The sequence below is a fragment of the Fusarium pseudograminearum genome, chromosome 1 (assembly GCF_000303195.2).
Source record: "Fusarium pseudograminearum CS3096 chromosome 1, whole genome shotgun sequence".
NCBI classification, from domain to species: domain Eukaryota; kingdom Fungi; phylum Ascomycota; class Sordariomycetes; order Hypocreales; family Nectriaceae; genus Fusarium; species Fusarium pseudograminearum.
Genome location: NC_031951.1, coordinates 11,321,827 through 11,333,261, shown reverse-complemented (window position 1 = coordinate 11,333,261; position 11,435 = coordinate 11,321,827). Strand labels below are relative to the sequence as shown.

The 11,435-nt window shown below is 48.2% G+C and overlaps 2 protein-coding genes across 2 annotated transcripts; one reads left to right on the top strand and one right to left on the bottom strand.

The window, feature by feature from the left end:
* Nucleotides 1-121: 121 nt before the first annotated feature.
* FPSE_12193 (uncharacterized protein) lies at nt 122-936 on the top strand (the record flags this gene model as incomplete). The annotated part of the gene is made up of 6 exons (XM_009265310.1): nt 122-128; nt 172-199; nt 316-445; nt 496-646; nt 707-796; nt 928-936. Coding segments are annotated over 6 exons (415 nt in total), but the record flags the coding sequence as incomplete, so codon positions are not given.
* A 1,251-nt stretch (nt 937-2,187) lies between these two features.
* FPSE_12194 (uncharacterized protein) lies at nt 2,188-11,226 on the bottom strand (the record flags this gene model as incomplete). Its single annotated transcript, XM_009265311.1, has 1 exon — nt 2,188-11,226. One exon carries the CDS (start codon nt 11,224-11,226, stop codon nt 2,188-2,190), a length of 9,039 nt encoding a protein of 3,012 aa, XP_009263586.1.
* Between the last annotated feature and the right edge of the window lie 209 nt (nt 11,227-11,435).

The window sequence follows — 11,435 nt, the reverse complement described above, 5'->3', positions numbered from 1 at the left end:
GCAAGGCGGTGACTTAGTCTAGTCACTTAGACAGTCGAAGCCAATCAGTTCAGCTGTCCTCCCTCGTGTATAAGAGTCCAGCCTTTGACAGAAAAAGTTTGTATACTAACACATTGCATAGAGAGCCCGTAAGGCTCCATTCAGGACTGTCCACGAAACTTCAATCTGTAGCCGATAACATTTGTCTTCGTTCTAAGAGGTATGTGGTCTTCCAACTCAACCACAGCCTTATTCTTTGTAACAGTACTAACTGAGTAAGCCTTGTTTTTTCGTACTGGACAACAACCCTCAATCTACTGCAAACGCTGTTGGTAGATAGAGGAGTCGCTCTAAGGCGCATTGACGGCAGTTTAGGAAATGATGAAAGACTAAGGGTTCTAAACGAGTTCAAAAATGACCCTACCATCTCCGTTCTTCTCATCACTATGCAAACCGGGGCAGTTGGGTTAGTCAAGTGTCACCCAGATAATTGGACTTGAGCTAACGGACATACAGACTTACCCTCACAGTTGCAACACAGGTTCACATCATTGAGCCACAGTGGAACCCTTCAGTCGAGGAGCAAGCTATTGCTAGAGCCCTTCGAATGGGTCAGTCGAAGAGTGTCAAAGTGTTTAGATACATAATGAAGAACACCGTGGAAGAGGTAAGATTTTAACGTTTTCAGCCGCATTCGGAACTTGTGTTGAGAGCTAATATCTTGTAGAGAATCCTGGCGCTACAGAAAAAGAAGAGAGACCTTGTGAGATTCACAATCGATGGAAACTCGAGAGATGGAGTATCTGGTACTTTGGAGGTAATAAACTTGCTTTCCCAAGGGTCTACCTGATCTATTGCTAATTTGGCATTTTAGGATCTTAAATTTATTCTGGATATTTGAGGGCAGGATGAAAATCGAAATATTTCATAACTCTAACATATTTAAAGACTATTTAATAGACGATAATAAGCGTTGCACTTTACACCTGTTAGTAGACCCAACTGTCCATATGGTCTTTTAAAATGTTTATTTTTCCCAACTCTTTTGACTTTCTGATATTATTCCGTAACTCCTTTCCCCTTGGGATGCCACTTCGGTTAGCTTATTAGTGCTCCACTTAGCTACCAAACATTGCAAGTTGATACGGTAACCCTTGCAAGACCCCATGTTGAACTTACTGGGGTTGTGGCAAAACCATCCAATTAGACTGTGCTGAGACTAACAACCGATGTACCGACAAGGATTAACGCTTAATTAGTCTAACCAAAATGAGTCATCTAGGGTAACAAGATAGTTTTGGTGAGACTTTCGATGAAGTCTCACAATTCTTATGTTCCAACATAGAGTCAGTATAGATAACGGCTCATTGGCAAGTATAGCTAATAATTCACTCTAGCAGCTCATGATATAAGTGCACATCAAGCCAGTGTAGTCCGAAAATTCCGTGGTAAGGCCATGTCTATCAGTGAATGATATTTTGCCTATCACCGTATCCCAACGTTATGTTAACAAACATTCTGTGAACTTGACTTACATGGACAACTGCCAAAGACAAGTCGGTATTAATTCTTCACATAAATATCGCAGTCATTAGAGCCAGTACCTTGTCCTTCTAGTGCTTCATTCACTGATGTACCTGGCTCCCATCATAGAGAGGTAATGTTTCCGAGGCAAGTTAATGCCACAATTTGCACACTGACACCTCAGCAGACTATGTCAGCAGATGTGGCACTAGAGTCACGTGCGTGGCTGCTTGATCAAATATCGTGAAATCCTCTTTTCCCATGTTTTAGCGAGATGACTGCTAACAGTATCCAGTGGGCAGCACAAAAGTTAGCCTCGTAAGGTTTAGGGTAAAGAAATAAGTAGTCTAAGTGGCATAAGCTGCCCTAATATTTTTATCTCTTATGCTCCCAGCGGTCAATTCTTCTGGTACCATGAGGAGCATGTAAAATAGAATAACGATCTATACGACACGACTTCTGTGAGAGAAAACTGTGTTAGCTCAGATGGTTCTCTGAGTAAAATGCAAATTGTCTAGGTAGACGCCTCTGAAATCCACTCTTTAATAAAGGTAGAGCTAATAGTCCTTTCTTTAGACAATAGAAGTTGGCAACCTCTTTGGATACATACATATCCATTGTACTCATAATGGCGATAAGTGATACTCTTGTATAACTAGAAAAGGCATATGCCTTATTATGTACCTAAAGAACTACATAACGAAAGTACATCACAATATCCTTAATATCACAAGCCACCTCCTTGTCTCTTACCAACTTCAGTTGCCACTGACCTTCCTCTTGCTTCAAAGATACTGCATCTCCTAGACCAGCTTTACTCAGCAGAGCCATGTCACCTAAAGTTGTACAATCCCAATCACTCGATCCCAATGCAGGGATTGATAAGTCTTTAGCCAAGCCGGCATCAGCACCTGTAATTGCAAGGGTCATAGTTTCGATCTTGACATCCCGATTCTTCGTCCAGAAGGGTAATCGTGACGTGATTGCTGGGCCAAGATCAAGTGTTGCGGTGCGATCCAAAGCCGTTTGGGATAGTGTGGAACTGAATTTGAACCATTGGTTTGTTGCCTCATTGCGCACCTCAACAAAGCCCCAAAGACCGTCGTGAACTCCCAGACTATCTGTACGCGCGCACTGCTGTTTCACCGCATCGGAGGCGGAACGCTTAAGGATAGGCCCACCGTCAATAGAAGTATACTTGATATGAAGTACCACGTCAGAGATGGTCGAGTAATCAAATGGCTGAGTTGTCTTTGGTGGTAGTTCGAGTTTCCAGTTGCTGATGGCGCCGGCACCCTCGAACGGACCGTAGTCGGTATTCGCAATATTACTTTGGTTGAAGCCAAAGTCGAACGAGCCTGTATCTTGTACGGCATGTGATGTGGCAACAGCAGAGATGGGGATGGGATCGGTTCTGAACGAACCGTCTGAGGAGTTTGCTAGCAGATAGTCATCACCAGATTGTGCAGCTGCAGATACACGGTATGTGTGTTGCGTGAGTGACAATGTCGCGGCTAAGGTGGTATAAGGACCAATAACGCAAGGAATTGTCACGGCCACAGACTTGAGACGCCGCATATAGTGTCCAGGGAAATCCAGATCAAACAGTAATTCTGGGATACTAAAAGTTGTCGTACCTTTCTCTCGTAGCGTGAGGAGAGCATGGGGGTTCGTCTTGCGCAGAGAAATATTCTTTGATAGTTCCCAGTCATGACCCGGTTTGTGAAGATATGCTGCTTCCATACGTCGCAGGTCCAAGGCTAGTTGCTGAGCCGCAAGTAAACCATCTCGACTGTTGTCCCAGTAGCCACCAGTACGAAGAAATGCCGCAGATGCTTGATGACCTCGCTCGAAACGAAACGCTCTCTCTGCGCGACGGCACATATCAGATGCGAGGCCATAAAGGTCGTAATGTATAGAACGAACTGATCCCTCCAGCCATGAGTAAAGTTTGGCGTTTGTGTACTTGCTGCGATACCAAACCTCGGTCTCACTGGCATACTCAACCTCACTCCTCTGAGCAAGGATCTCCTTGGCATTGATGTCCAGCCTTTTACGCTGAATCTCGATTTGCTTATCAAGATTCTTGATCTCGCGTCCTCTGATATTGGCTTGCATACGACGTTCTTGTAGCTGCTTGGTTAGACCTCCGATTCGGGCAGACATTGATCCAGCTTCCGATGCGATGAGAGCATATGTCTTTGTAGCTGATGCCAAACCCAACGTCAATTGAGCCGCATTGCTTGCGTCAGCTTTGACGGTGACACCACAACCCATAGGCTGAGCATTTGTCGTCACGTTTGGAAAAGCTTTGAGGAAACCAGCTAGCGTATCCATACCAGCTGCTGCAACATTCAGCGTGGAAGCTACAGCTGCTGAAGCAAGCTCCATCGTTTCAAACGGACTCATTCGAAGGTCGTCACTAATCGGAGTCGCGATGTCCTGTCGGATGTCCTGCCACTCAGCTTTCTCGTCACCAGGAATAAGATCAAGTGAATCACCCGTGAGGCGGAGATAGTACTCAAGCTGTGACACAGTAGACGCCCGACTCTGTTGCAGTGATTCAATGGTCTTGAGAATCTCCTCCGTCTGTGACAACCTGACGTCAAGTATCATCTTCTGTCTCATGGAATCTTGACGGTTCTTCAATTGTGCCAAAGACTCGGCATCATGTCTCTCGCGGACTGAAAGGAATTGCTCCCCCATACTCCGCAGCTCATTGCATAGCTCAAGAGCTTTGCCGATGAGAAAGGAAAATCGTTGGTACGGCATTGGACTGTCGCTATCATTCATGAGTGACCCAACCGCTCCAGCACCGCCTTGTGCCAGCGCCCTCATTGCGTCACCAGGATCAATAAAGGGCTCGGACATAGAATAAACTATGGGACGTCCATTGATGTCGAGGTTGTTCCGAGCCTTGTAGAGCCTATCCTGAACTAGGACTCGCAAGCTGGCGTACTTCGGGTTTGGGGGCAGACTGAAGTAGGTCGTGGTGAGAATGCACAGCAGAGGTGATCTACGGCGGCTATCGCCGTCTGCTTTCTTACTACCTCGTCTCTCAATCTCGCAGAGGAAAGGGAACGCGAGTTCGAGATCAACCTTGTGCTCGGGGGATCCTATCTCGCGGTACGTCTTGACCACAGACTTGGCCAGCTGTGGTACTCGTGGAGGATCCGGACCAAGGACATGAGCGGCCTCGACATAGTGATGAATTGCCAAAGGTAGAGTCTCCATACTTCCTTGTCTGAAGTACTCATCACCAGCAGAGATCAGTATCTCAATGTACTTCATGACGACCCACTTCATATAAGCCTGAGGCCGTCCGCGCGCTGTTGAATGTACCGTGGAAGGATTACTACGGCGCTCCGACACTGCGATCTCAAGGTTCCCGTCCGAGGGCCAGCCCTTGAAAATATCTACCATGCCGATCTTGTTCTCCGCCAAGTCCCGGAACGGCCGGAACCTCCAGCAAGCCGCCGCCGCCTCGTCCGCCGAGCAGCCGGCCGGCGGGTTGGTGGTGGGGTCAAAGATAAGCCGGGCGGCCTTGAGGGCGAGCTCGAACTGCTGCGTGGCGTAGAAACGATCGATAGCTAGGAGGACAGCGTGCAGACCCAGCTCCCAGTTGTAGATGGCGTAGGGGGTCGTAAGCTCATGGTAGTTGCTCATGTCGGAGCGGACCACGGCTTTACCATAGTCGTGGTTCTTGGTTAGATTGGTGTCCATTGTGTCAAAAAGCATGTTCAGACCGTCGGTTTGACAGACTGCTTCCATCATCTCGCGCGCAGTAGAGTGTTCGACGATTTCCTCTCTGGATTGGTCGTACATGAGATTTGTAGCAAGCGGCGCCGTCTTCTTCTTCTTATCCTCAGGAGTTTGATAGGGGTACATGAAGAAAGTAGTACCGTCAGCACCCCCTCTCCGCTCATCTACCACGAGACCTGCTGTTTTGCTGGTATTGTTGGTCTTGTCTGCGTAGGACAGTGTCCATGTCAGGTTACGCTTATAATCACGCTTTCCTATTGCCAAGAGTGGTGTCTCCTCGGCCTTTGTCAGCATGGAGTACATCGAGCTGTCAGGCTCCTTGAGCTCTCCAGCCTGTCCCATGGTATCCTTGATGTTCGGCTCCGCTTCCCATGTGAGCTTGTGAAACGAGGTATCCAAGGCTTTGCCGAGTTTGTCCGTCTGGCTGGTAGCTTTGATGGTCTCGATACGTTCATCAATAACGTCAAATCTGCCAATGTAATGAAGCATGCCGTCTCTTGTGCCTCGATACCCAACTTGGATTTTGACATCTGGACCGGTTGTTTCGGCACTAAAGATGAACTTGTCTACTGACGGTAGGCCCTCTATATCAGTCGGCTTTTCTGTGATCGGGGGAATCCAGTTGACGACTAAAGGTGTTTGAAGTACCCGCTTAGGTGTCCACTGTCCATCTACCAGCTCAGTCCATCCCATGCGTACTTCCCAGGTATATGCCCCAGTTGTGACAGGGACTTTCTTGGCCATATCCTCCATAGTCATGTTGGGCGTTGGGGCCACGGGCTTAGCCATGAGCTGTGGTAGGTATAGAAAAAGACGCTTGTTTCGAACGACAGGAACAAGGTAACATCCTCCCTTGTCAAGTGTCTTTCCATTCCAATCTGTGTCGTATGTAGGAGCTTCTACCCCCACCTTGGACCAAGGTGACCAGAAGACGAGTCCTTCGCCAGATCCCGACTTGACAATTTGCATTGCTCGGTAGTAGAACTCAAAAGGTGCGCTTCGAGTTCGGCCGAAGAAATGGTAAATCTCGACTTCATCAGGTCGCAGGTCCCGTAGATATGCCTCAATCGAAAGATCGGCAATTCCTAGAAGTGATTGTACATAGTCCTTCATCGACTGAGAGAAAGAATCCCAGCTCAGGTCCTTGGACATGATGGCTGACTCATATGCCTCAAACAATGGAGTCTTGTCGTCTCGTAGGCTCGGGTCTATCCAATTCTCTGGGTAAAGGAATGCTTTTCTTGTTGCTTGCCAGATATTATGGCGCTGCATCCATGTCCACTTGTCCCGGTCGATACGGGCATCAAGAACACCACTTGGTGCCTCGAGACCTAGAAGAACGCGCTGAACAAACAGCTGCACAGTAGAGATAGCTGCCTTCATCCGAGTAATCTCGAGCTGAGATCCCATCTGGACATCTAGCATGAAATGTGCAAACAGCCCATCCGCATCTGTTATGCCCAATCTTTGGATGTACTTCCGCTGCAACAGAAACTGCACATATGCTGTCCGCTGCGTCTCGCGTAACTCTCCCCTGCACTGTGCAGCTTGTCCAGGTCCGAGACAAAGTTCAAGTGCCGCAGCAGTTTCCATGTCCCAGTCGGTTTCGGTGGGAGGGGCAGGTACAGCGACTTTGTACAGAACCAACAACGGCTGGGCCGCTCGACGTCCCGAGGCGCCGCCCAGATGGCCGGAAAGTGTTATGACGTCGCGCAGGGAGCAGAGCTCATCGAGAGAGGACGCAAAGCGGTCAACAATGTCCTTTTCGGTCAGGCCAGGATACTTGAGCTCTAAAGCCGTACTCAACTGAAGCTGGTCCCATCTGGTTGCGGCTGCCAGACGTGTGGCCAAGGAAGTCTTTCCGTCATCTTGGCCGCTACCTAACCAAGCGAAAAAGCCAATAAGGGCGTCGGGACCACTAGATACCGAGTCTCTGAGGGTGCAATACGTCTCTAGCTGACAGAGACCATCAATGGTCAATCTGTTCAGATCGACTTGCATAGGGGAGTTGGAATCGGAACTGAGATACTTGAACTCTTCAAGACCCAAGTTTAGCTTCTTCATAAGTTGCGCAAAATGAACGACTGTCAGTAGCTCGTTGGAGACGGATGTGACGATATCGGCAGGGATTAAAGTTGATTTCACAAAGTCCTGGGGCTGTGTTGATTGCTTGGTCGTCCACTGAGCATGTCCAAGACTTGTCGATGAGCTCAACAGATACGGTTTGCCAGTTGCAAGGAGTGTTGGAACTGATTGCCAGCCGAGACCATCACCAGCTTTAAGCACTGGGATTTCGACTCCGTTGACCGAAAACAATGCTACAGTAGTATCTTGACCATCTTTCTCATCATGCTGTGGTGGCGTGAAATGAAACTGATAAGTATCCGAGGCTGCAGGACAGAAAAACGCTGTAGAGACTTCGGATGTCCACTTGTTAGAGACGTAGTCGCTGCAAACATCTTCCACGACCTTGGCTGCACTCTTGTCATGTTGCTTGAAAATCTGTGTGCCTAGCATAGCAAGGACTGACGGATCAAGGCCAGAGACGGCCTTTCCGATTGCCCCAATCAAGGACCTCTCTACCAGTTGTGCGCGCAATACAGGCAGAGCGGCCAGAATGAAAGCGCTTCGACGTTTCTTGACCGCCATTTCGGCTTGAATCAATGCCTCATCCAGTGGCATCGTGCTGGTGCCATCTCTAATATCACTCTGGAACAGTGACCCGAGTTCCTCACGTTGATTAGCTGGAAGGGTATTGAGCAACCTATCTTCCAATATCTTCCTGGCACCGCTAGAGCGCACCTCCAAGTCACCAAATAGCTCGTCCAAGTCCTTCTGGAGTTGTGTGTCAAGCGTAGATGCTGGACTTTGTAGCTCACTGTCTCTGTTCTTGATAAGCGTTTCGATCATCAATCGGTTTTCGCTCGAGAGGACGCCAACGAGGGATAGAACAAGTACACCTGGCTTTGTCTTCGATCCAAGTTCAACGGTTAACGTTATGTTTGACGGCAATATTTTGATGGTCATGAGGGAGGTAGCGAGAGGCTTGGACAAAGGGATTCTTGCTTCAGTTGACTGAGTTCCTTCGATGAACTGTACAATTGAAGCAGCTGCTGTCGCGTCATAGAGCTCTCCACAAATCTGAACGATATCCTCGTGTCGTACAACCATGTCACGGACAGGATCTTGCCAGAGCAGCTGCATTGCTTCCATTTCCTCAATTATGGACGAGGACAGGAAGAGCGCGTCAGTCACATTGGTGTAGTTGTCTGAGATACTAGTTACGGGAGTTGGACGTATTGCCATGATGATCTCTTGCGGAGACCAGCGGCTGTCGACAAGCTGACACCACTTCTTGACAAATGACATTGTCGTCGTAGGGTCTTGTAACACGTCAAGTCCCACGGGAAGAAGAGACAGAAGTTCCAAGTACTCCATGGGTGTGGCTTTGAGTATGCGGCTCATAGTCGAGTGTCGATACAGTTTGGTAAGGACATCCATCGTGAGCTTGTCTTTGGCATTGTCAATATTGGCGGCTCGCATTAGACAGTTCAATTGATCCTGACTTTGCCCCATAGCGGTCATTAGAGCAGGGAGATGGTTCTTGATTAATGACACACGGTTGCTGAGCGTGGTGAAGATGTTATCCGAAGACATATTGCGTGGGCCACCAAAGACACGACTGAAGAGAGGGCTTTCTGTGTTAAGCGGTGCCCAGAGAACAAGTATAGCGTCTATCGGCATATTCGCAGATTCAGCGAGGCTCTTTGCCATGGAAAGATCTTGCAACACCCCAAAAGAGATGCCTCGGGTACCATCAGGAGTACGTATAACGCCTGAAGCCACCTGGCTCTGGAAGATAGCCGACAAGGCCCCATCAAGCTCTTTGATGCTCCATCCAAGGCGATTCTTTAGTCTGATAAAGGCTTGGATCTCGTGGCAGAGCTGATCAGTCAACGGCCCGACTGCCGTCTCTTTAGGTGCAGTAACCGCCGTATTGAGAGCCTGTAGACGCATCTCGGAAATTTGTCCCGTAAACGCTTTCGTCTTGTCTGCATTTGTTATGACAAGACGGCCACCAAAGTACAGGCTTTTGAGAAGCTGGAGGATTTCTTCAAATGACAGCCCTGAACGCGGCATAAACTGAGACCTGATGAAGCAGAGTCCAGTTTTTGCTCGCTCATCGGTATCAACCATGTCGCTCGTACTCGAATAGCCCCAGTTTCGGCAAGTTTCTGGGACCTCGAGCTCCGATAAGAGAGACTTGCCTCGTTTCTGTCGCATTCCCATCATGCTCCTCATTGCATGTGGCGTGTAAATCTTCTCTTCCGCAATGGCTGCTAAATCTAGCGGCAAAAGATTCAGTGATGCAGCAACGGTTGCACGATCCAAGATCACTCCTGCTTCAGAGAGAAGTGTTGCGCGAGTGCCTTTGTCACTGGGTAAAGGTCCTATCACCGCTTCCAAGAGCCTCGCTTCGGATCTAAAGGTTTTCAAGACTTCTGTCCCGGTGATTCCGATGGAATACAAATATGTTTTGACCGCCTGGAGACCTTGGTTGTGTGGAAACACATTCAAAGGAGACATGACACCGTCGAGAGACTTGGCGGCTGTCAACCTAGTGTCCTGTGTTGATCCTGAATAAGACCCTGGTGCTTCTTGTTCATTGACAGCCAGGACAGTAGCAACATATTTGTCGTCATCATCGTGTTCGCTGAGAGATGCAATGAAGGACTCTAGTGTCTCGTTGACGATGGAGATGTAGGGCACCATGTTCTTTGAGTTTGCACATGACAGCTCCAAGTCCTGTAGATCTGGACGGCGGTGCATCAAAGCTTGAAACAAAGTGGTAAACTTGCTTCCAGGGCCAGTACAAGGACTCGCCTTGAGAAAATTGAGTAGGTCAACAAAGTAGGCAGCCGGCCCTGTAACGGAGCAGCACTCTTCGCAGCTGGAAGTCTGTAAGTCAAAGATGGTAGACATGTTGTAGTTTTTGTGCGCAAGAACGTCGACTCTGGGAGCTTCCTTGTTGGCGCCGTCTTTCCTTGCTTGTTTCTCAATCTCCTCTTGCTTCCGTTTCTTCTCAGCTTCGTCTTCGGGACGCGACTGCGGTACAACGATTGTAAAGTCTCTTTTGAGCCCGTCAAGAATCTTGACCCATGTTTCCTGGTTTCGGCAGTCAATGGTGATGGCATGATCGTGAATACGTGATGCAGATTCTTCGTCGATGTTGAATATAGGGTCCTGGTTTTTGGCTGCTTTTTCGATGACTGAAAGGAATACTCCACGAGGTAGAATGGCAATATCATGCGCGGAATGCCATCCTTCTCTAAGTAGCACTTCTAGATGCATCGGATCGATGACAAGACAGTGAAGGCGCTGTAGGGCTAGAATTGCATCACGCAAGCCAGGGACAGCGACCGCTTTCCCCTTCACATCCTTCTTTACCTCTGTCTTCGGTCTTGTGACATCCAATTCTTTCACACGGGTGTGAACTTCAGGTGAAGACAGCGAAAGTTCTTTATCCACGCACAGTTGGAGGACTGTATCGATTTGAGGCTTCAGTTCAATCCAAACAGTGGTCAATAGCTTAGTTTGGCGCAAAGAAGCAAGTAGCACAGCCAAAGGTTCTTTCTCCCATAAATGGGACCGAAAGTCCTTCACGGCGTCTTTGTTGAAGCCATAAAAGCTATTGAAGTAATTCTCAAGACCAATTCGAGCACGTGAAGGCTCAGCATTCCCGTAGTTGGTCGTTAAATATAGCAGTAGCTGGTCGTCTGCTGTGAGACCTTGGAAGAAAAGCAGACGGCGCGTGCTGACAGAGTCCAGACCACCAGACTTCAACGCGCTTTCAATAGCTGCTGCAAGTGTAGTTCCGTCTTCTGCCAGTAAACTATTGACTTTGGCTGATAGTGTGAGCAGATCTTTGAAGAAGGGACCTTCTACAGTAACGGTGGCCATTGTAAAGGTAAAAGTGACACAACGCTCGGACACTCAGTAGTTGATAGGTAAGACAATCTCTTGTAAGAGTAAATAGCATGTCAAAATGCTTACGTATGACAACGGTGCGACGTATCTAGATATTGATGGATGATGCTGAGAATTCGCTGAGTATAAACTCACTCTATCACTATGTATTGCGTAATTGAATCAAGTAGGTATAGTTATGT